At 39.2% G+C, this 24,801-nt stretch overlaps 3 protein-coding genes across 3 annotated transcripts; 2 read left to right on the top strand and 1 right to left on the bottom strand.

The window, feature by feature from the left end:
* Positions 1 to 1,886: 1,886 nt before the first annotated feature.
* On the bottom strand, positions 1,887 to 8,436 carry prdx6 (peroxiredoxin 6). Its single transcript, XM_069694772.1, has 5 exons — positions 8,265 to 8,436; positions 5,726 to 5,882; positions 3,676 to 3,819; positions 3,071 to 3,217; positions 1,887 to 2,232 (listed from the first exon to the last, which is right to left on the bottom strand). Exons 1-5 carry the CDS (start codon positions 8,354 to 8,356, stop codon positions 2,107 to 2,109), a joined length of 666 nt encoding a protein of 221 aa, XP_069550873.1. The 5' UTR covers positions 8,357 to 8,436; the 3' UTR covers positions 1,887 to 2,106.
* Positions 8,437 to 9,635: 1,199 nt separating this feature from the next.
* On the top strand, positions 9,636 to 14,301 carry plpp6 (phospholipid phosphatase 6). Its single transcript, XM_069694770.1, has 2 exons — positions 9,636 to 10,335; positions 13,441 to 14,301. Exons 1-2 carry the CDS (start codon positions 9,843 to 9,845, stop codon positions 13,806 to 13,808), a joined length of 861 nt encoding a protein of 286 aa, XP_069550871.1. The 5' UTR covers positions 9,636 to 9,842; the 3' UTR covers positions 13,809 to 14,301.
* A 5,686-nt stretch (positions 14,302 to 19,987) lies between these two features.
* LOC138618702 (flavin-containing monooxygenase 5-like) lies at positions 19,988 to 23,282 on the top strand. The gene is made up of 10 exons (XM_069694610.1): positions 19,988 to 20,119; positions 20,268 to 20,456; positions 20,551 to 20,716; positions 20,809 to 20,951; positions 21,042 to 21,241; positions 21,372 to 21,507; positions 21,590 to 21,809; positions 21,914 to 21,986; positions 22,774 to 23,026; positions 23,133 to 23,282. The coding sequence occupies exons 1-10, from the start codon at positions 19,988 to 19,990 to the stop codon at positions 23,280 to 23,282; spliced, it is 1,662 nt and encodes a 553-aa protein (XP_069550711.1).
* Positions 23,283 to 24,801: the final 1,519 nt, after the last annotated feature.

Here is a 24,801-nt window from a genome sequence, read left to right as displayed (position 1 = left end):
AGATATTTTATCTGGCCCTGCACACTCTGCCTCCCTCCTAACTCAAAGGGAATCCCATCTTTTCTCTTTGACCTCAACATTCCTCAGGCTCAGAGTGAATGCAAGGCCAGGGTGTGTGTGCATGCGTGTGAGATCAGTGTTCACCTTCAGACAACTTCTCGTAATTAATACGATCCTCAGCCACGCAGTTTTGAGGGTTGAATAACTCAAAGAGGAAATCTACACCTCACTCCTGGCTTCAGTGTCTCGTCTACAGTTAAAGCCGACCTGCTGAGCTCGATTTACTGTTGCTGAAAAACATCAGCCCATCAGTTTGATCTTCCTCTGGAACACAGAGGTGTTTTGATACTTTATTGATTTATATACACGCCATCCTATTTTTTTTTTTTTTATTGCAATTTAACTTCATTCTGTTTTTATTCAGCTCAACTAAAATAAAATAAATCTCTTTTTCTTTTCTTCAAAGACAGGATGAAATCTTTGTGAGGGCCTTTGCTGTTTGTGCAATTCAACTCCTAATGTCTTTTCCACGCACCTTTACAATAAAAGATCTTCAATAACATATCGTCTGTAGTGGAGGATGTACTGAGCTCCTTTACATGAAGGTACCAACACAACAATGTAAAATAATCAACAAGTAAAACTTCTACTGAAAGTACACTTTATTATCAGAAAAATATACTTAAAGCATGAAAAGTAAAAGAAAGAAAAATGGCCATTGTTAGTGACAGATGCAAATGACTATTAATACTGGCGCATCAGTTTGTAAGCAGGATTTTAATGTAGTAACCCGTCAATGTGCTTCCAGTGGTTTCTAACCCAGAGGTCAGGCAGCGCCACAGATTCACAAGACAAGTCTGAGGAGCCATGAGATGATTAATGAAGGAATGATGGAGAAAAAGCAAAGTTCTGCGATACAAATGTGTATTCATTCATTTCGGGGTTGTTGTCAGTTGTTCTGCATTTTTCTCATTGTTACTCTTTATCTTAAATATTAGATGATTTTACCTCTTTGAGCCTCATACAGTTATTGAAATGATACTATCAGACAGTTTAGAGAGGACACATCTCTTAGGAGGAACAACTTGTAGACATCTGAAATGGTTCTTTTTGGTTGTTAGAAATTTACAATCCAAAGCAATTGGAAATCACTAAATTGTTATTCACCAAAGTGTTCTATTTTATAATTATGCGATTTTATGAACCTTAATCTCAAGTAACAACTTAGGAGATAAATGTATTGAAGTAAAAATTACATTTCCCCTTGGTGAAGTAAAACATAATATAAACTAGACATACTGAAGTAAAAGACAAGAACCTTAAAATTTCACGAGCAGATGTACTTAATTACCACTGCTCGCATCCTTTGGGTTATGCAGCTGCTGAGTTTCATCTCCACTTTGGTATTTTAAAAGCTTTGACACTGAGCATAGAACAAACAGAGCTATCAATTTTAAACACTAATCCATGGTACACTTAGACATTTAGAATGCTGAGTTGGCAAAGTGATTTAAAAAAAAAAAAAAAAAAAGAGTTTTAAAAGCTTGTGTACTTTAGGGAAAACATCACAACAACATTTTTGAAGTCGATATCAACTTCACAATTACTGTGTCCTTTCATTTTCTTAAAGACTGCAAGTGTATATAATCATTTCACTACCACTCCCTATCACGCATTAACGGGTTAGTGCTTTCACCCTTATAAGCCACAGTTCATCATTGTACATGTAGTGCCACCTATTGATCTAAGGCAGTACTGCAGCAAAAGAACTTTGTTGATATTTCTGTTTTCATGTTGTAGAGGGACACCTGGTGGTACATCATAGCAGAGAAAACTTTTTTACCAAACTTCCTCTTCCAGTGTGAAAAAGTTCAAAAATACAGAACACGTGTGAAATGTGGTTTTATTTTGGCTAGACAAAGCACTGTACAATGATGCGAAAAGTATCCCTGGTTCAGTACTGGAAACGTTGCATGATTACAAACTTGTCACCAAACCAGATTAGTGCATCTATTTATTTTGGTCACTTCTACAAATGAATTATCAGTCGAAGATTTCCAGGTCGAAGAGCAGTAAACTGAAGCAGGAGGCTGTCCTTGTGTGTCTTCAGATCTGGGTGTAGCGGAGGTATTTCTTCCCAGAAGGCACCTCTTTAGTTGTCACACCGTTAGGGAAGAGAGACGCAGCTTCAGCCTCAGAAAGCGAAGGAATGACCATGACTTTGTCACCAGGCTGAAAAAAAATTAAGAACAGGGAAGTGTGTTTTAGAAGCAGGGTCCAGCTTTACCACATGATTAGAAGAAGTGCTCACCAATTACACTCATGCGGCAGCCTCTTACGGCTCCTGTGCCGTGTGGTGCTTGATCATGATATGCTCAAAATTTGGACACAAACACTTATATTGTCTTTTTGAATTGGAAGCACTTACAATTTTTAGTGACATCTTGCAGCCATTTAAGCTTAATGGTAACTGTTCCAGACCGAGGAATAGTCCGACACAAACTCCCTCATAAACAATTGAAATAAATGAGATATAATGTGTAAAAGAGAGAGCTTTTGCTGAGAGACAGATTCAGTTCAATTTATTTCAATTCAGTTTGATTTTAGTGACTCTCAGATTAGAGAGTGACATCAATCATCACATCTAAATCTCAACCAAAGAAAAACAGATTTGAACTATTCCTTTAAAAAAAAAAAATTGTCAGAAATTTAGCTCTTTGCATATTCATTTGGTTTCAAATTGTTTCTCTGAAAGAAATAAAATATCATCAATGATCCAATGGTCTCCATTAGATTAAAGTTACTGGTCTTGATCAATTATTTATGTTCATCAGATTATAAAGGTGAGTGTTCATATATTTTTCATTGTAACATTATGCGGGACATAGGATAATATTTATTTTCCATTTGGTTTAATTATGATGGTTTAATTATTATGTGGTTCATGTGTGCACAGTTTGTTGTAGCTATTATTACATTGTACACCTAGAGAAGAGAGCTTGACATCTGTTTTGTTCCCTCTGCTCACCCAGACAGCTGACTGACATGAATACATGGTTTAACTGTGTACCTTCCAGTTGACAGGTGTGGCGACCTTCTTCTGCGCGGTCAGCTGCAGGGAGTCGATAACTCGGAGCAGTTCATCGAAGTTCCTTCCTGTGGTGGCGGGGTAAAGGATGGACAGCTTCAGCTTCTTGTCAGGGCCAATCACAAAGACCTGGAGTGGATGGAGACAGATGACACAGTTGATGGTAACATCCAGGATAGGGTCTCTTTTTTTTTGACGGGTTTAAATATATCCACAAAAGAAATTAATTATTAAAAGTGTTTTGTTTGTTTTTTATTTTGGTTGCCAACTGAATAAATATATGTTCTATTCAAGTGTATATACAGAGCGACCAAGTCACAGTTTGTCTCTCAAATATTTGCCTCTAGGGAAAAGAAAGAGTAAAGTAAAGTAAGAAAAAAAGGCCACAACCTTTCACAAGCAGATAAGTCAGAGCAAAGCTGATTTTATTCCAAATAAAATGCATGTTTACTGTCATTAAGTGTCTATTGAATCATGATACTATCTTTTGACCTTTGTTTATTGTAGTGATGTAATAAAGACACATTATATCCCCTACTGATGAAGAGGCCATTAGTGTGTGAGTGTGAGGAGGACAGGTTTCTCACACAGCGAGCAGTGAGGGGTAGTCCATCCTTGTCCCTCTCATCGGGGTCCAGCATGCCCAGCTGGACTGACAGCTCTCTCTTGTCATCAGCGATGATGGGGAACGGCAGAGCGCTGTCAGCCTTACTGTTGAATGCCGTCACATCCTGTACAGAGAGAAGGAACGCGTTCAGCCCTGACGCCTTTGATAGTGCGTCATCCTGTTAATAATTCTCTCCATCACGGCAGCCATCTCCACTATCGTAGCGCAAGTTTCATGAGTGACCAGACACCCCAAGCTTCTAATCATTAACTCCTGCGGGTTACATGAGGACCATGAACTACATGCTTGTGCTCTATGACTGCTGTACCACCACTGTTGCGTCAGAGGTTTGAATTAATCTGGAAGGGCGAAAACACTTGGCTCAAAATGCACGTAGACTTCTCTTTTGGCAGCAGAGAGACATTTGATCAACAGACACTGGTCCAATAAACAACCATAAAGGTCTGGCCCCTCAGTTTCCTCCACATACAATAATAACATTTCGTATGAAATAAAAAAAAATAAAAAAAATACTTAACATTAAAAATGAAATTAAACTAGACAGTTTGTCAAAAATCAATTGATGGTCTGAAGAGCACATTTTTGGTTTTAGGTTCACTCAATTATATTTTCAAGTTTATACAAAATTGCATTTGTCCAAGTAGAAGAGAGTTTTTGCAAACTCCCATCTCCAGTGTTATTGGATTGTTGGTGAGCAGACTTGATTTCTTTTAATTCATCCACCACTTATAAAAGTTCATTTTTGCTATTTTTTCTAGAACGGTGATTAAATGAGTTAAACAATCAGTTACTTGCTGCACGTTACCTGCAGAATGTAACCGATTGAGAGCAGGCCTAACTGGACTTAATGCTTTGTGAACTACTCTTAGACCAGAAACTAACTATGGAACCAGATCGGCACTGTAAGGAAGCAAATTGCTGCCATGTATATACAAACGTGTCATGCTATTACAATAAACGTATCTTGTTATAACATGAAACATTTCACGTTATAATGTTATAAGTTTGTCTCAAGCGGCGGTGACATGTACTCGGGTTGTGAACAGGATGTTATGCTGAATTCTGCCTGCCCGTCGACTATTGCAAGCTCTTGTTCAGATCACGGGAGTATTACATGCCTGTAAGCGTGGAAGGGGGCATTTGATTTATAGTTCTCATCTTTGCAATTTTAGTAAGTCCTTGATTGGTGTATCCATGGACCCTTCCATGTCCCTCCAGCTGATCCATGAGAAATGAGGCTACCTCCAGAGAGTCAGACTCATTCTTCCCTCTGCAACGCCCCGATCACTTTAAAATCCTCCTTAGTCTACATATGCTTACCACAATATCATCCAGTGTGCTCACAGCAGAGCAATCACTTATCAAATTTTAAACATTTTATGTTATTAATGTGATAAATACTAGCTTTTTATTAACAAGAGTTTTGTGTTATAACATAAGTTTGTGTGTCTTTATAACATTAAAAAAGCAGCATTGTGCTTCCATAGAGCTGCTTTGAGGCAGAGGATGTCTGATGAATATGATGGACATTTAAAGAACAAGAAACTAAAGAAGTTTGGCTTCGATCAAAATGAAAGGACTTTGAGTTGAGAGTAAAGGACAGAAAGCACATAGATGCAGGGCGTCCCTGTCCATAAGGCATTAACAGGTTGAATTTGAAGATAATCACAATGTGATTACAATGAGTCATGACACTACTGTCAGTTTTTCTAGATAGCAAGCCACCTTTAAAATGTCATTATCATGCAATAAGAGTATGCAAGTATTAATTACCACCATTAATTGTCACTCCACCCACAAGTAGCCTGACCTGTTCAACAAACTTTTCCTTTGGCCTCTCGCACACTGCAAAAAGGTAGAGCAATGCAGTGTGTGTGTGTGTGTGTGTGTGTGTGTGTGTGTGTGTGTGTGTGTGTGTGTGTGTGTGTGTGTGTGTGTGTGTGTGTGTGTGTGTGTGTGTGTGTGTGTGTGTGTGTGTGTGTGTGTGTGTGTGTAAATACACCCCCAACCTTGCTCCAGCCATGGTGATCCTCAACACTGTCGATGGACAAGGCGATCATCTTTACACTTCGTTTCTTAAACTCATCGCTGATCTTCGCAGCACAGGCGAGCTCAGTGGTGCAGACAGGAGTGAAATCCTTTGGGTGGGAGAACAGGATTCCCCACCTGCAGAGGTAAAGACACAATGTTTTTGTTATAGATATAAAGTGACAAGACCTCTGTTTGAGACAGAGGCGCAGAAACATTACTGTATAAAAACTGTATAAGGAAAATAGAAGCTAAGGTCACTGTCATCCTGCAGTCTGCATTCCTGTTGAAGAATGACCTTGCATACTGGTTAAACTTTTACAGATGAGCCTGGCTACGTCATTCAGGTCGCAAGTTCAAGTAAACACACGCTGAAGGACAAATTATGTTCCATGCTTCCACTTCCCTGAATTTATAACAATATAAAAAGCTCATTTCAGGTGTTTCATGTGTGAATCTATTCTTTCTGCATTTATGCCTCGACACACACTTGTTTTTTTTCCTAGAATTTTCAAAAGTTCAAGAGATTCAGAAATACTGAAGGAGTAAGAGCACAATAGGTTGAAGTTCAGACGAAAGAAGAGAAGCAAATAACTTAGAAAAGAGAAAAACAGAACATCAACTCTCAGTGGAGGAATTTCCAAACAGATTGAAACAACAAGTCTCTGTGAATCCAGCAGTCAAACTGAAGACATTAAATCCTGCTGCGTCGCACTGAGGCCGTCCAGTGAAGGCAAAGCCAGGCAGTTCTGTAAAAGATTTCAAATTGTTGATCTTTTATTCAGGATTATTCATTCTCGACCAACATGAGTTTTGTACGTGCCTCAGATGATTTGAGTGGATTTGCACTTAAGGGTGTTGTGACTTATCATCACATGGTGTAGAGGCATTGTGATCACCTGATTACTGGCTGACCAAAAGCCCCGAAAGGAGTCCCACATTGTTCCGGCATGTTTTTTGTATTACAAGATGGTCAACACCGACAGTTTGAAAGAGGAGTGCATTTGAAGGCTGCTGTTGAAAAAAACAGACCCTTTTAACATCTTTTTTGTTGTTGTTGTTGCAAAATTTTCTGCATAAGTGACTCTAAGGTTTCAATCATGGCAGTACAGAGTTTTTTGTTTGTTCTGCAGGGATTGCAGCTTCCACTTGCACAAGCAGGAACAATCTCAATCAAGCACTGCTGAAAAACACAATGGAAGGTTCGAAAACTAGGACACGGCTTTAACAGATGGTTGCTTATCGCAGTCCAGCATCTATTCCCAGGGAGGAAATAAGGAAGTTATTATGCAGTTCCCATAGCTGGGTGTCCTTGTCTTGATACATTTAAAGCTTCAGGTTTTATCTGTTTGGAGGGGCAGCTACACTGTCGCTCATCCTCTGTGTGCCACACAATCATCTTTTAATCTAGGAACAGTTCAAGGAAGTGCTGCAAAGATTGTTTAACATCCCAGTTTCTTCAAATGTCTTGCTTTGTCAGGCTAACATCTGAAACTGGGGGATTTTAGATTTATTTTATACAACGTGATATAAAACAAAAAATTAGCAAATCCATATAATGAAGATGCTCAAACTAGGAAATATTTGTTGATTTCTAGGCCTGCAAATAACGCTTATTGTCATTTTAAGTTAAACTGTGTTATTTTATAAGTTAATCAATTGACTGTGGGGGTCTTTAGAATATCAGAAAATGGTGAAACGTGTCTATGAGTGTTGCCCAAAGCCTTAGTGCAGACTGAAATGTCTTGTTTGGACTCAACCAACCGTCCACAACTAAAAGATACAATTTATTATCATGCACAAAAGGCTTAATTAATTTCCAAAATAGTTAGATTCATTTTTGTCAATCAACAAATAGTTGTATCTTTGGACCTCTAATGTTTTTGCTTCATAAATTCTCCAACTAGGGTCGAATATTGTTGTTTAAAGCATAAACTTGAACGAGTATGTGCAAAAAAAAAAAAAAACACTTGCATCAAGTTATTAGGAGCTCATGCAACAAAGTAGTTCACATGAACACTCCGTCCATGTCCAGCGCTGGATGCATGTGTGTGTCATGTCCTGCATGAGCACACAGTTCTTTTCTCCCGACCAACAGAGGGTTGGACATTCAGCCTCTTTTCAAAGTTCACACAAAGACACAAAACACTGCTCGTTACACTCACTGACCAGAGAGAATACAAACGCTGCATCAATTGTTTTACTCTGAAATGCACCTTTATTGAGAAAATTACAGTTTAACGTTGTATAACTAAACAGTCATGCTTGTGTAACACTGTGAGCCAGCAGGTGTCGCGTTACACACTGGTGCGTCGGACCACCGTACAAAATCTGTTTTGGCTTTTGAATTCAGAATTCCTCCGGATTAGGGCTGTCTACGCACACACGCACACACACACACACACGCACACACGCACAAACAAGCAGCTCAATCACATATCAGACTGTTGAGATTCCAACAAATAAAATAAAACGCGTGAGTTGCAATGTGGTGTTTGAAGAGGAAGTCTGCGCACTCACGAGCTGCCCAGGAAATCGTGGAACTTGATCCTGCCGATGGTGGTGTTGGCTTCGAAGTTTGGGAACTCGTCCCCGAGCAGAATACCGGGCATGGTCGCCTCTTCCCCCTGTAGCTCAGGCACGATAGAATCGGACGACAGAGAGCAGCCTTGACTTTATAATAGATGAGTATCACATGAATAGGCAAAACAAACAAAAAAAAAGGGGGCGGGGTCATCTGTACGTCAGTTGTACCAACGCATGACGTTTAGACACCAGATAGTTCCCGGACCATTTAAGTTAATGCAGAGAAATTCAGAGATTTTGATAATGACTTGTCAAAAACGCATCGATTCACAATATTTATCCAGCAACCCGTAATGTGTGTGAAGTAACATTTATGTCCCCCCCTCCCAAAAAAAAAAAAAAAAAAAAAAATTGGTAGCCTTCTATTGAAGGATGAGTGTTCAACTTGGCTTGTTGACATATTTTTGCCCAACAATACCGTGTTTAAAATGTGTATTGCTGTTGTTTATTGCCTTGATTTTTGTATGTTGTTTTTTTTTTATGTGTGTGTTAGTCAAAGACAATCACATCTGATAGACTATCTTCAGAAGGAAGGGAAGTAAAGTTTCAAAATTCAGATCTGAGTCATTTTCTGTCATTTCTTTAATTCATGGTTGTTTCAGTAATCCTATGGTAACTGGGGGTCTCAGTAATCTTAATGACTAATGTAATCTTTATGACAGGTGACTGTCAAGGATCGTCACCTGGGTTTAGTGCTCTACCAGCAGCAAGCAGCAGCATAATGATGTGTGAAGTGTATTTTAAAAAAATTCATTGGAAATAACCTGAACTAAACTAATACTTCTATTCAAAATTCCTATGCGGCCGTGCTCTAATTAATATAGCCTACATCTATTTATAATGTGTTCAAATAAAAAACATTTATTGTCCACTTTTTGGATGAAAAAGTCAAACATTTCTGTTCAACCTGCATGTGCAGGATTCTGCTACCAAAACATTTCATGCAGAGTTGCACTTGGCCTATGAGCCAAATACTTTAATTGTTTTTCACTGTGTACACTGGGTGTCTCTGTACTAATACCGAGAGCTCAGGTATACAGCAGTGCCATTTTACAACTTTATTAAACCAACAATAACGTAACAAACATAGTAGAAGCTACAGACTGTATATAAATGTGTGGCCCATATAGGCCAACTGTATATAACCTTATCAAATAGGCTATATGCAAATATAAAATACAAACATTAATTTAAAAACAATCGACATATAAAAATAGATCAAATAGATCAAAATTTCTTAAAAGAAAATTGTTTTCAAAACTTTATTTTTTTTTCTTTTTGCAGGTTTTACAATCAGCACAGCAGACACGATTTCCCAGGCTGCTTTGCGATAAGAACAACAAAGATGGCGATTCAACTCGGTGCTCTTGGACGTGAGATGAATTGTCAAAGGTACAACAGATGAGCTAAAGCCGCGACAACCTGCACAGCACTCCACAGAAAATTGCCACTGCGGTGCGACTAAATTTACGCACAACAGGTACAACTCCCTGGTACAGATTAACAGACCAAATGCATTCTCCAAAAGCGAAAAACCCCGGTCGCAGCGGAGGAAGCCCGGTGCTCGGCAGCTCCAACGGCCGCTACGAGTTCTTGTCGCTGACGAAGCCGCTGAACCGGACCTCGCCGTCGCACCTCCTCCAGCGGCAGGGCTCCGACCCGACCACCGCCCGCCTCCGAGCCTCGGAGAGCCCCACTCGGCGCCGGGGCTCCGGCTCTTCGACCGGCTCCGGGAGCGGTCAGGGGCTACCTGAAGAGGACGGCATCCGGCTGAACCCCTCCTTCATATGCGTGGCGCTCAGCTCCCTGCTGGCCATCGACCTGTGGCTCTCCAAGCAGCTGGGGGTGTGCGCCTGCGAGGACTCGTCCTGGGGCAGCGTGCGCCCCTTGATGAAACTGATCGAGATATCGGGACATGGCATCCCGTGGCTGGCTGGTACCGCCTACTGTCTGTACAAGAGTGACAGTGTTGCAGGACAAGAAGTCATGCTTAACCTCCTCATGGGTAAAAAAAACAACAACAACAACAACCAATCTCTTTATGTTCCTTCACTCTAACATGGCAGCAAACCTTTCATTTTGTACACAGGTATCACTGAGCTGGGTTGACTTGCGGTGTCGGTAGGTGTCGCAGCGCCTTTGTTTTCCTCCAGTCCTGATCTGCCGTGCAAAGCTTCCCACACAGTGTACCTGTCCTCCACCTGTGTTGGCAGCCTCTCACCTGTAGATGCTCTAAATCCTGCCCTTGGTCCATCTCTGACTGCGGTCTCCCCTCATTTAACCGACTGTACACGGTGCCGCCTGTAGTATACGTCTCCTGTAGTATATGTTATACCATGCTGGTGTCCGCCAGCTTTCAGGTCAATTTGAGTAACAGGTGGATTTAAACGGGTGTCTGAACTCTGTAAAATTGTGCCTAAATGAATGGATAGCGGTGTCAAATGTTCTTGTTACGTGATTTCAGTGTGCTTTCAGAGAGTCTTTTTGACGGATGCTTTATTAAGTTACAGGGAGGAAATCTATGTGAGAGTGAAGAGGTGTGGTAGACGGGTTCAGAGAGAATATACTGACCTGTAATGAGGGAGGTGGTGAACGCCTTTGGACTGTAGTTTCATTTATAGACGGCTGATTTGTAATTACATCAGTTAACAGCCAGCAACAAAGTTGAAACAAATTAAAATGTGTGGCGCGAGGTCATGCTTTCTATCCGGAGGTCTAGTTTGTTTTGCCCAATAATATGAGCCCACAGTGTCACCGTTAACTATATATTTCAATGTGGTTGTGCTTGATATGACCAGTAGACTTTTTATTGATTGGTGTGCATCTGATTGAATGTTTTTCCTTTGGTGTGCGCTACTGCAGTGATAAGGCAGTGCTGATATTCATTTGATCAGTTCAATGTGAAAAAAGGCACCAACAGCAGTTAAAACAATTGATGGATTGACTATTTAATGTGGTTATGAACTGAATCTTTTTTGAGTTTTGGATAAAACCAACAAGTTGATGATATCATTTTGAACTCTGGAAAGTGCAATGGACATTTTTCACTTTTATGACCTGCTTTCCAGGTATTAGTGGAATTTTTCTTTGCCAGAAACGGATTGAAGGTACTTTTTTGTTAGTGCTAATAAGATCCAACAGAAGCTTTAAATTGTAGGATGTTGAATCAGCTTCCCTGGTTGAACCTCATATCTCTTGTTTTCGGGAGGTACAGCTGCAGTGGAGAGACTACATCCGGGGTTCTCAGATAAAGAATGTATTTTTCCCCTGAAATCTTTTGGTGGTAATATAATATTTACTATTCAACCTTCCTGAATGCAAGCTGTAGGTAGCAGCCTCTGGACTCAACAGTTTTCATTTCCATTAAACTAGACCTTTTGCTATTTTTAGAAGTTATTAAATTAAGTATATAAACCAGGTAAGGATAAAGATAGTCCCAGGTCTGCATCAATATGTGCCTGGAAAAGGGAAGTCACTACAGGACTCTGACGGGGACAACATACTGTGTCAAAAGACACCTCGTGAAGGAAACGGCAGGTTACAGTTTGATGATCCAACAATGGAAGAAATGTGTGCAGCTGAAGACTTTGTTTACAAACCACATCTTTAATGGGTAACAACAGTAGATGGTTATTTAGCCATAGAGCAGTTATCAGTAATGAATCAAATGTACAGTTGTGTATCCTGACATCCTTTCATTGGATTCCCAGCAGCAATTGGCTCAATGCCACCAGAGTGTTGCATTAATTTTTCAGCACTGCAGCCCTGGAGATCTGTTAATAAGCAATCTTTCTGTATGCAGAGACTCAACTTAAAACCTGTAGTCAACGCTGTTGTGTTGAGGAGGTTTCCTTCACTTTCATCAACCAGGATGAATCTGTGTTGCACCACTGGGGTGAAAGTTTCACATCCTGCATATATTCAAAGACAGACTGATCTGAATATTGGATACATACCTTTTTAAACTCAAAGTATATGAAAAATAGCAACTAAAAATGCAATCCCCCCCCCTCCTCCCACACACACACACACACACACACACACACACACACACACACACACACACACACACACACACACACACACACACACACACACACACACCTTATCACAAACTTAAATGTTCCTGTCTTTGAGTGCTTAATTTCCCTTCAAGAACCAGTTGCTCACCTATGACACCTTAGTTGTTGGTCAATGAATGTTGCAATTGGCTGTTTGTTACAGACGCACTGATTACATGGATTAATTGGATCAGAAAATCAACAGGAACTAGCTTTACCACACTACTGGAGGTCAAACATTCTGATTTGTTTACAAGTGTAAACAATACAATTCATAAAGTCTGAATTATAGGTCCAGTTATTATGCTGCCTCTGTCACACTGTCATGGCTCACACCTGAACAGAATGGAAACTTGGGTAAATGTTATCAGTAGCAACTGTACTTTTGGTGATAAAAAAGATCTCTAAATAGAGTTATCACCGTTGTTGATTCTATTGTACGTGTTTTTTGACATGTATGTACTTGGAAAAGGTCTCTCCAGGATCAGCAGTGCTTTTGTGGATCACAGTGACTTTAAACTACAGTGCACTAAGTATGAAACTGGCACATCCTCTAATCCGATTTGTACAAGAGGCCAATTACTCAGCAACACCAGCAGTGACATGCACTGGTGTCTGTCACTGCCTCGATATGACCACCAGATGATGCCAAAGTGACGGATTTTTAAATCCTCCAAAACCGACATGGCTGTAAGTCTTCTCTGATTAGAATAAAATATTCTGTGTGCATAAGCAGGCTAGTTATATAAATACCACAGAAAACATCAGGCTGTGGACATATAATCCTGCAGCACTACATTTAGCTACATTCACCACTCCTGGGTTTTTCCAGTCAACACCTCTCTTTACCCAAATATGCTTTTCTATTGGCTGATTCAGATTTCTTTCTGTATCATTTGTGTTAAAAAGGAAAAACACCCCTTCTTGGTAGTACAGTATATCCTCTCTTTATGCCTCAACATATTTCTCTGTGCTTTTTGCTTGAATGTGGGTAGAAAGCTGTTTCTTCATACTTTGTAACACAACTCCTTCTTCTTCATCCCCTGCAGGTCTGCTGCTGGACCTGATCCTGGTTGGCATTGTTAAGGCCGTGGTGCGTCGGCGTCGGCCAGCACATAACCGTATGGACATGTTTGCCACCTTTTCTGTGGACCGCTACTCCTTCCCCTCCGGCCATGCCAACCGTGCCGCCATGTGTGGGCGCTTCCTGCTGGCTCACCTCGTGCTGGCTGCCCCTCTGAGGGTCCTCGTCCTGCTGTGGGCGGGTCTGGTCGGGCTGAGCCGAGTGATGCTGGGCAGGCACAATGTGACTGATGTGATCTTTGGGTTCTGGATGGGCTACTGCCAGTATAACCTGGTGGAGATGCTGTGGCTCTCACCTCAAACCCTGCAAGGGCTGCTGGGACAGTTAGCTTAAAGTTAAAGGGACACGGTGGGTTCTATCTTGATTGTAAGAATGTCTGCACTTGGTTTTTTTTTTATTTTAGATTAATATATAGGAGAAATTGTCTTCTGACGAGAGAGGAGAGTCCAGCTCCAACCCTTGTTTTAAGGTAGCAGTTAACCTGTCTATAATAAGTAGGACAGGATTTCAATCATAACAGACCAGAGGGGAAAAACTCGATTTGATCAGCCCATACAGTATGAAGTCAACTCGCATAGGTGTATCAGCTGTTTGGATACTGAATATGATTTAAACTACAATTATACTTTTACTAGACCTGACGTGACACCACATGTAATTTTTATATCACTGAAAAATTGATAATCAATGTGAATCCTTTACTTTGGAAAGATAATTAGGCATAAACTACAGGTTATATGCTTTAATCAATGAATGTGGATGCAAACAGCTGTAAATAGGAAAAGTGAATTGAATTAATTCATATACAAGTAAATGGAAAAATCAAGATAGTTCCTCTCTGTATTTTGATTTGTCCCATTCACAAATACAAATTAAATTTCTCGTTTAGAGTGTGAAAGTTTCCAGTCACAGTTGACCAACTGTTTACAAAGTGAGATTCGGGATCAGATTAGACATTACATTGTTTCGAGTTAACAAACCAAATCCTCATAAATATTAATTTCACCAATTATTTTGACTATATACATTTATTAATTTTTTTTCAAAAGCATCTTTGTTTACACATTGACTGATAACTAATCAGCTCTGATGGATTACATGCACTTAACTATATTGTTATCAGGTCATCAAAATCAAAGACATTTTAAAATTCCATATATACTCATACTTAAGATTTGGAATATTAACACCAAATTGTTGTATTCATCAAACTATTTATTTACATGGTTAACACGGGAAACACAATTCACCAAAAATTTTGGAATCATTGAGGAAAATGACCACTTCCAACATGATTTATTCAAAGTCAGACAACAACTAGATATTTAATATTGTGTAATAAGGCTGAAATCTTGGTAAACCACTGACATACTTTCAATACATGTGTTTGTATTAGGAAGGAATGCTGCAAATTAATTGGATTTACAGGGCAGTGAGACATAATGTACATTTACATCATCATTGTAAAGTAATATTTGCTAAACATAACCCGGAAAACCGAAGAAAAAGATAACCAGAGTTGGTTCACTTGATATTTAGGGAGTCATGGATATGCTGTTTTTGATACACAGAGGACTGTAAATATGTGATGCATGGATTGGTCTTTTCAGTCACTTTCCCTTGCTGATGATGTTAAACAAAAAAATAGATATGAAGGGCCAAAAATGCCCTTTACTAAATTACAAAAGCAAATTCAAAACTGTAATACTTTACACTCAAGATTGAGCTCTGATTTCATACAACTCACATGATTCTAAGTTTTTAGGTGTGAAGTGGCTGAGACATACCTAAAGCTCTGGCAAGGAAGGCATGTGTAAAATACCCAAGTACGTGCATGATGGCCCTGCCTGAAAACAAGAGCCAAGATGAGGAGCAGTTGCAGTTACTTATTAAATCTCAGTCCAAGAAAATATAATTAATATACTTCCTACACTGTGAAATCATTCCTAAAGACGCTATTATTTTACTTTTCATTTGCATGCTCCAAACACGTTTGGAAAACTAATTTCACCCTTATAGACTTGGATAGATTTGTTTACTTATGAGTAAACATTTTAATGACGCGGGTCATTTCCCTTCAGCACCATGATCGCATGCAGGGTTTTCTTTGTTGGATAAATGAGGGCGTCTTAACTGATTAATTTGGTATGCAATGCTTTGGTGTGCTTCCAGGGTTCGTGGATCAGTGGTAGTGTACAGTTTTGTGGCCTACCATATGATACAAGTAATGAAGATACAGTAGATCCATGCAGGGATGCAAAAAAGAAAAATCGGATCCCTTGATATAGTACATTCATATTATATTTATGGCGAAGTTTCAATCTATGACATCATTTTGTGAAAATGTGTTATTGTAAAAAAAAAAAAGAAATTGGCATAACTTCTCCTCCACTAACTGTAATGTTATATCACATATCCTGTATGACAAATGCTGTTGGTTGTCTTGTGACTTTTGTTGGGAGTTTTTATAATTTCCCAAATTGCCCAATCATTTTCAGTCAAAGATTCACAAAGGCAATAATCTGTAAAGTTGAAATGTGGCCAGTCTTCCTACATTTAATATTTGATAATGACGTGACGCTTCGACCCACTGAACTGGTCCTGAATCCTCAAAGCGACCCTGTGGTTCAGCATCTACTGCACCTTGTATGAAGCAGCATGTTTGATGCTTAAACCATATCCGTGCACTAACGCACTCACTCAGACGTTGAATACTTGGCAACGACATTACGAGTAAAACTTTGTGTGACGCCAGCGGTGAATGTTTTGTAACTTAGATGTGCGTCTGACGTTAGCACTGTCACGGGGGCCATGTCGGAGGAGGGGCGTGTGAAGAGTTGTGGTTCACTGTTTTGTGCCCTTTTGACCGCATGGCTACCTGACAGTTGTGCCAAATCTGAAGAGTGGACGGGTTTTTTGGGGGTCAAATGGTGTCTTTGAGGAAGTTGTTGCAACTAACAATGAAATCATCTTTTCATCTTTTTTTGTTCAGTTTAAGCTCTGTAGAAATTGCAGGACATGTTAAATCTTTATTTTATTGTGGGACAAGTATATAAAGGAACTGTTGAACATAAGTAATCATAATTCTGCTTCATTTTTTTGCATTTTTCATAAGGGTAAGTGATACTGGTGCTAGAGAGTTTTGCGTGTGTGTGTGTGTTTGTTTGTGTTTGTGTTTGTGGCTGGACCAATCAGTCAGTAGAGAGCAGATTATTGAATTAGTTGCACAACATTTTGATCACTTCATGCACAAACACACCAAAGCACTGCCAGAAACCAGAAGGTGCATCTTAATTTCTGTGTTTGTTGGCCTGTTTTAACTTGTCCAATTACCATGTATGTGAAGATTTGGTTTCTGCGGAAATGTATTTCATCTATTTAGGATTATTTTGTACAGGTGGTTTTGTGTGTGTATCTTTTACAAATACTTTACTTCACTTTTTGGGAGATTTTTGACTGAGACATTTGATGCGGCCTCTGCTCATTGGTCTAAACCCGATCCAGATATCTGGTCTAAATTAAAGTCATTTAATAGACTGTTTGAATCATCAGCTGTTTCATTGACCTTATGTATATTGAGCCCTCTTTCTGCAATAACTGACCAATCATCCTCCCAGTGCAAGTGCGCGAGTTGGCAGCTTTAAGGCTTCTCGTTCCATTACCCCTCTTTGGCAAATCTATATATGCTGCACAGTGAATTTTGTGACCAAATGATTTCCATGATTTTTTTGTGTGTGTTAAAAAGAAGTATAAATTTAGGGGGGGAAAAAATGTATCATAAAGATTACAAGCACTGTTGTACTGTACATATGTGTAATGGATAGATTTTGCACATTACATGTCACTTGTTTACTCCCAGATTGGGAACACCTCCATCAAGAAAATGCATTGCATTTTGTTTGTTTATCCAGCTCTCAAACATTGTCAGCAGTTGTCACATCTTGTATATTGTCAAACATGAAGCAGGTTTCAGTATCTGTCACTCAATTCAGTTTTGCCTGCTAAATACTCTATACTATATTGTATGCCAATTGCATAGATTGGGAACACCTCCATCAAGAAAATGCATTGCATTTTGTTTGTTTATCCAGCTCTCAAACATTGTCAGCAGTTGTCACATCTTGTATATTGTCAAACATGAAGCAGGTTTCAGTATCTGTCACTCAATTCAGTTTTGCCTGCTAAATACTCTATACTATATTGTATGCCAATTGCATAGATTGGGAACACCTCCATCAAGAAAATGCATTGCATTTTGTTTGTTTATCCAGCTCTCAAACATTGTCAGCAGTTGTCACATCTTGTATATTGTCAAACATGAAGCAGGTTTCAGTATCTGTCACTCAATTCAGTTTTGCCTGCTAAATACTCTATACTATATTGTATGCCAATTGCATAGACCTTATTCTTATGTAACTTAATGTATATAAGTCGGTATGGTTATGTGATGACATTATGTTCAATGGATGTGAATTTGCTGTTAACTATATACCTTAGGGCTTATTCCCAAATAATTTGATTGTAGTGATTTGTAATTAAATGGGGAACACATCTGAAAAGGTCTCATGTCATGTTTAATAGATGATGGATAAATTGATTGCTGGAGGGTTGTGCTGTTGTTACTCAGTCACTCATCAGCACTCCTTCACCCATTTTGATTAACTCAAAAGGACACAAGATGAACTTTAGTCAAAGTTAAATCCATCAGATCAAAGTAAACATGCCTTAACTTTAAAGCTGCCTTTTTTTTGGTCAGGATTAGAAAAACGTGTGCATTCATTTACCCTCTCTGCATAAAAGTCTATGCTCAGGTGATGTTTGTCCCACTTCACAGGCACACAAAATCAACACGCAAGGATCAAGGTAAGAAGGACAGAGGATACACTTGAGTTTTTGATATATTCTACTACAGAGGACTCCTACATTTTTATTTCAAATGTAGATTTGCTCAAATTAATTACGCTTTATCTATTTTTGTAATTATTTAAATGTTGTCTTAAGTATTAAATTGTCATGGTTTCAGCAACTTATTCTATTCTTATTTTGCAATAAGTTGTACATACAGTCATAACCAGTTTGTAGATGTTTTGCTGGCAGTGGCAGCAGCTGAACACGTAATTATGATTTGCTTTAAACATGTAGCCTCTTGCAGTATTTTAATCAAAGTTTCAGCAAAGTTAAAGACTTTTGTTGAGTTAAGACTCAACTGCTAACAGTTAACTATATCTAAATGTTATCAGAGTCAGTTAAAGCAGAGTAATGCCAGGTGGTTGAGGATTTTTTTTTTTTTTAGCAACTAACATGATAAATACATGTGTGCATTTTTGTTACTTTTCTAATTCAGTGAAGTAAAAATGATAATAATAATGATGAAAACAATAATAATGATAATGGAAAATTTGATCAATGTCTTAGCATGCTAGTATGCTAATCACGTCAGCCTACATTTCACTGTGGTAACAGCCCATATTAATTTTTAGCCAAGAAATAAAGTTAAAACTCTCTCTGTATGATGATGATGCAGTAAGAGTTGTTTGTATGCACACAGAGAGGACAAAAAACTTTGTGAAGACTTTCCTCCTGCTGCAGCTTCATTCTGAAAAGTTGTATGGAATGATTGGAATCAACCAATTGGTTATAAATCAGATTTTGACTGACAGTCTGAACATAACCAAAGACACATAAGGGAACATATATTGTGGCTTGGCTACACCAAATAAAACACAAGATGCAAACTAGATGGACACCAACTCCAAGTAAGCACGAGGCAAAACTAACTAAATCCAAATCCCCTCCCCATGACATGGCAGCACATGCTTTGGCGTGATGAGCTGGCTCTGGGCTTTAAGAGTCCTCAGCCTTTGGCTACACCTTTTTGCTCCACCAGGATGGGACCTCCACCTACAACTCTGATAACTCAAAGACAAAGGAACAAGTAACTAATATTAGCTACACAAAATTTAGCATGTAACCCTAATCAAAAATGTCAACATGCATGCATTTCATATGGAACCACTTAAGGTTAGAAGAAAATGTATTCTAAACCGAACAAACTGTGATGTTTAAATGTTTTGGTGTAGTTTACTGCAAATTGAATGAACCTGCATAGACAGCAAACTAATGAAGTGACAAGTTGTGGATTAGGATAGTACTATCATGGGTGGCTGTGCCACTCACAGAGAGCTGTAACACAGCTGAGCTTCTCTTCTTTTAGTTAAGTTTCAATAAAGCATTTTGACTGAGCTGACAATTAGACATATTTATCCCTTGAGCTTAAATCATGTTTTTTCAGTCGTATTCTCTACTTTTTCCTTGTTTTTTTTTTTACATTAAGTTCTTGAAACATGTCTTTAATACAGTGAAATTTCCAGCCCCGTTAAGATGCTTTTAATTAGAGCAAGATGATGCAGAACAGAACAGGACTTAAAGTTCCAGATTTTATTTACACAGTTCAGTCTGGTAAAAGTTGTCATTTCAATTAAATTTTTCCTTTGTCGTGTTGCAGCTTCATCATGGTGAACACAGTAGCAGTGATCGGGGCGGGCCCCTGTGGTCTGACCAGCATGAAAGCTTGTCTGGATGAGGGCATGGTGCCAACCTGCTTTGAAAGCAGCGATGACTTGGGTGGACTTTGGAAGTTCAAGGCAAGTCACCATTTAAGAAAATGAAATAAAATAGTGTTTATGCGCCATGTCATTCATGTGAAATTGAAGGAGAAAGATTGAGTTCCCACAAATGTGATTATTTGTGTTCTTTGTTTGTTTTCTGTTGTTTCAAACTGTTTCTCTGCAGGAAGTGTCAGACCCCAACAGAGCCAGCATCTACCGCTCCCTCACAATCAATATCTCCAAAGAGATGATGTGCTACAGTGACTTCCCCATCCCTGCTGATTACCCCAACTACATGCACCACTCTAAAATCCTGAAATACTTCAAGATGTATGCAGAACACTTCAAACTACTGCAACACATTCGCTTCCAGGTAAAGAAAAGCAGTGAGGAGCATGTGATTTTCACTGCGGTTTGATAAATATCTGGACATTATTTTACTTATATGCATTTTTGTTATATTTTAGACCACAGTGAAGAGTGTCAAGCAGAGACCAGACTTTTCTCGCACTGGTCAGTGGGAAGTGGTGACTGAGAATAGAGACGGACAGGAGGAGAGGCATATCTTTGATGCAGTTATCTGCTGCTCCGGTCACTACACCTACCCTAACCTGCCACTCAAAGATTTCCCAGGTAAGAGCGTGTTTTACAAACATCTTGCTCAAAGTTGCCATTAAAGGAAGGGACAACACAATATACGACAACACAATTCTGTTGTGCTGCAGGACTTGAGACATTTGAAGGAAAGTACTTCCACAGCTGGGACTTCAAGGGCCCTGAAGACATGTATGGGAAAAGAGTGGTGGTCATTGGCATCGGTAACTCTGGAGGTGACATCGCTGTGGAGAGCAGCAGAGTTGCAGAGCAGGTTGGCAAGTCTCTCTGGTTGCCCCTGCCTTCTTTTGATGTGTTACACTCCTTTGGGATTTTAATGCATTCTGTCTCTCTCGTTCTGCAGGTGTATATGAGCACTCGCCGTGGAGCCTGGGTTATCCGTCAAGTTTCTGACAACGGCCTGCCGGTGGACATGAAGTACAACACACGTTTTGTCCACATCCTGTTCCAGCTGCTGCCGATTAACGTCCTGAACTGGATTGGTGAGAAGAAGGTCAACGCCATGTATGACCACACTATGTATGCCCTGAAACCCAATCACAGGTAAGTGCTGTGAGGACCAAGTGTATAAGTACTTATAATGAAGAAAATTATTATAGTGTTGGAGGATGAGTGACTCTCCCTCTTTCATTGGCATCAGAAAATCACATTCTCTCTCCTGCTTCCTCAACAGGCTCTTCAGTCAGGTTCCAGTGATCAACGATGACCTACCGTTAAAGATTCTGTCTGGATCGGTCATCGTCAAACCAAACGTGAAGGAAATCCGTGGCTCTACTGTGGTGTTTGATGACGGCAGCCTTGTGGAAAAGGTCACAACTGTATTTTTCAGCATATCCCCGAAAGTCTTTAACTTGCAGCACAATTTAATCCCACATCTCTTCCTTGTCACAGGTGAATACTATTGTATTTGCCACAGGATACAACTACGATTTCCCCTACTTGCCGAATGGTGCTATGTACAAGTCTGGGCACCGTGTAGGTCTGTACAAGCACGTATTTCCTCCAAACCAGGAGCATCCCTCTCTGGCTGTCGTGGGTTTCATTCATGCCCTTGGAGCCATTATGCCTCAGGCTGAAATGCAGGCCCGCTGGGTCACACGTGTCTTCAAAGGTAAAGCTGTAAGGTCGAGTTATCACCTGCCATTAGTATACATAAGTCTCAAGCCACAGGTCAATCAATTTACCTTTGTCTGTCTGTTGTTTTTTGCTACTCAGGACTTAAAAAGCTGCCTTCCAACCAGAACATGATCAACGCTGTTGAAAAGGACACCAAGGACATTGAGAAAAAGTAAATATTCTTTTGCCTGATTATAAGTTGCAACTTTTGATTCAACATAGTTTTGTTTTTTTATTTATCCCAGTGGAACGTGTGTATTTTCACTATGTAAAGGTGTTCTGAGTAACATGTCAGCAAACAGTTTCTATTCTACACATTCAGCAAATACATAAAAACGCTGGCTTAAATTTTTTTCCTAATTCATGCAATTTTACAAATACATATTCATTGTTTCACTCTTCTTTTATCTCTGTTTTGGTCTCAACCAATCCTTGAGAGAAATATCTGGCTCCTCAGTTGTTCAATTTTCCACTATTTTCATTATTTAACTGAGTGTCTATTGTGTTTTTAAGCAGATAGACTATAGTGGGTTTAGAGGTTTTTGCCAGCAGGAATCGGTTCAGGAACATCACGGTTAGAAGTTACACACAATCCATCACCAGGATGCCCTGGTAAAAAGTCAGCCCAGAACAAAAACAACGAGCTTAAAGACACTCAAGCATTCTTTAGAGCTAAAGGGGAGCTAAAAGTTTGAGTGATAACTCTCTGTGAGTTCATAAGACAATAATTTGATATATTGTTAATAAAAATGTATTGATTTAATGTTGCAAAGCCAGTCCCATTACTACTCTGGAAACTTTCCCAATCTCTGGAATCTAAAATCTTCAAATTAAACTATTATATTCATGTTTAGCAAACAAACCTGTCTGAGTGCAAATAAGAAATTCTGTATATATATTTAGCTTAAACTATGTCAGTGTGGAATTTGGCATTCATTTCTTATTTATCCTTTCCACAGCTACATTGTGTCAAAGTTGACACCTCTGCATGTGGACTTTGTTTCCTACATGGACGACATTGCTGGAGAAATTGGAGTGCGGCCGAGTCTCCCCTGGTTCTTCTTCACAGACTACCCACTGTTTAAGAAGGTTTTGTGGGGGCCCGTCACCGCCTACCAGTACCGGCTGAGGGGACCAGGGAAATGGGAGGGGGCACGCAGGGCAATCTTCACCCAGTTTGAACGCATGCACCAGCCCCTAAAAACCAGACAGGTCTAAAAATGAATCCATCTTCTAAACTCTATAAGTCTTCTGTGTAATGCTGAACATAAAATTCCAAATTATCTTAATATGTAGTAAGTTCCTCTATCTCATCCAGGTGGTGGAGCAAGAGCCCTCAGCTGCTGGCCGCCTGGTTAAGCTGAGCCTGACTATCATGGCCGGAGGAGCTGCCGTCTACTACTTCCATACTCACAGCCCAAACACCATCCCCACCCTGCTGTCCAACCTCCGTCCACAAACGCTCTAAACCTGCATGCTGCATCAGTCAAACAGTGAGAAAAGAATTCAGGAACACAAAAACCAAACATCATCCACTCTTTCTCAATCCCCTGAGAAATCTAGTTCAGTATACCCTCTGTGTTGTAATTGTGAGACTGATTGTAGGGCTCATGGTTTGAGCTGCTGATTGATGTCAGGGGTATTATTGTGTTTTTGTTTTTAGACTGTTTAAATGCTTAAACTTTTCAGAAAGTGTTTTTCCTAAAAAAATTGTTTTATATACAACTATTTTACAAAATACAATTTAAAGAAAATGTACCAAATCCTGGCTTGAATTATATATAAATTATATAACAGGACAAACAAACATGGCCAACATTTTCCTTTTCCCCCCACAATACTCATTAATTTCTGTAGCTCATTTAAATTCTGAAAAAATGAACAATGAAAAAACTGTACACCATGGTTTTTGATGTCAAAATCACACTTTGTACACTTATAAATCTTCCCGATCTCCACGTCTTTACAGTACTTTCTCCTGCACTACATGTACAGTAGGTTATATTATTTCCTACGCTGGAATTTAAAGTTGGATGTTCACTCCTGTTGTAATTATATATGACCTTTATTTAACCAGGTAAAATCAATTGAGAACCCATTCTCATTTACAATGATGACCTGTCAGCACAGTCCACACAGTGACACAAACAGCACAGATACAAAACAGTATGACAAACACATGAGGAAAAGGCTAAAGACAACATGGGTAAATGAATAAACACTATGTACCAAAATAAACAATAAAATTAATAAAAATAAATAAATAAAATGAAAAAGGCAGATTACTGGATTTTCTTTATAAAAATGAGAGAAATAAATTAAATAGTTGCATATGAACTGGCTGGAGATAAAATAGCTGAGCCTGTGTTATTATTGCTTATTGTAATGTCTTTATTGTTATCAGATTTACTGGATTTTTAAAGGTCAAGCACATCTAGGATAAAAAGACTTATTCACATTTCCTGTATGAATAAAGCAATATATTGTACACATGATCAGAATGTCCTCTTGTGTCCAGTTTTACTGAAACTTCATAAATATTTAAAGAAAGGAAACAAATGTGTCTTTGAAAAAGAAAAGGTACCAATGATTCCTGAGCTCAAAAAGGTAATTAAAAAACTTTTAATATTGCATGACTGACACCAGAGCATTTTGGGAGAATAATGCAAGTGACAACACATGTCATAAAAAGAACCATTAATTAAGTTGATTGAGAGACTTATTGAAAATACTGCATTAGACATTTGACACTATTCAGTAAGTGAGCCCCCTGGTGCTGACATGGAGAAAGTGAGCCAACCTAAATTCTCATCCTCAGTGTGGGAATTTCTTCAGAAGAAAATATTGACGTAAGGAGCTACACGAAAGCACTTTTGACCACTGGGTTAGGTGGTTAATCTGTGCTGTTTGTGGTCAGAACGAACGTAACATTTTCAACTAAACAAAATGGTTCAGCTGGCTGTCTAAAACAAGCTTTTTAAAACCTT

Source organism: Brachyistius frenatus, unplaced genomic scaffold (genome assembly GCF_029030835.1).
Source record: "Brachyistius frenatus isolate BFR_SWC_R1_liver_20210118 unplaced genomic scaffold, ASM2903083v1 Contig_18, whole genome shotgun sequence".
Lineage (NCBI taxonomy): Eukaryota > Metazoa > Chordata > Actinopteri > Embiotocidae > Brachyistius > Brachyistius frenatus.
Note: the sequence above shows the minus strand (reverse complement) of the source record. Positions and strands in the feature narration are given on the sequence as shown.

What these genes read in the sequence shown, in the direction of transcription:
- LOC138618702 (XM_069694610.1), top strand. Translation starts at nt 19,988, where the DNA reads ATGGTGAACACAGTAGCAGTGATCGGGGCGGGCCCCTGTGGTCTGACC. An exon ending in GCCACTCAAAGATTTCCCAG is followed by an intron (nt 20,717 to 20,808) that starts GTAAGAGCGTGT and finishes GTTGTGCTGCAG; the next exon opens with GACTTGAGACATTTGAAGGA. An exon ending in GCAGCAGAGTTGCAGAGCAG is followed by an intron (nt 20,952 to 21,041) that starts GTTGGCAAGTCT and finishes CTCGTTCTGCAG; the next exon opens with GTGTATATGAGCACTCGCCG.
- prdx6 (XM_069694772.1), bottom strand. Translation starts at nt 8,356, where the DNA reads ATGCCCGGTATTCTGCTCGGGGACGAGTTCCCAAACTTCGAAGCCAAC. An exon ending in CACGATTTCCTGGGCAGCTC is followed by an intron (nt 5,883 to 8,264) that starts GTGAGTGCGCAG and finishes TTACCTCTGCAG; the next exon opens with GTGGGGAATCCTGTTCTCCC. An exon ending in TACCCCTCACTGCTCGCTGT is followed by an intron (nt 3,218 to 3,675) that starts GTGAGAAACCTG and finishes CATCCACTCCAG; the next exon opens with GTCTTTGTGATTGGCCCTGA.
- plpp6 (XM_069694770.1), top strand. Translation starts at nt 9,843, where the DNA reads ATGCATTCTCCAAAAGCGAAAAACCCCGGTCGCAGCGGAGGAAGCCCG. An exon ending in CATGCTTAACCTCCTCATGG is followed by an intron (nt 10,336 to 13,440) that starts GTAAAAAAAACA and finishes CATCCCCTGCAG; the next exon opens with GTCTGCTGCTGGACCTGATC.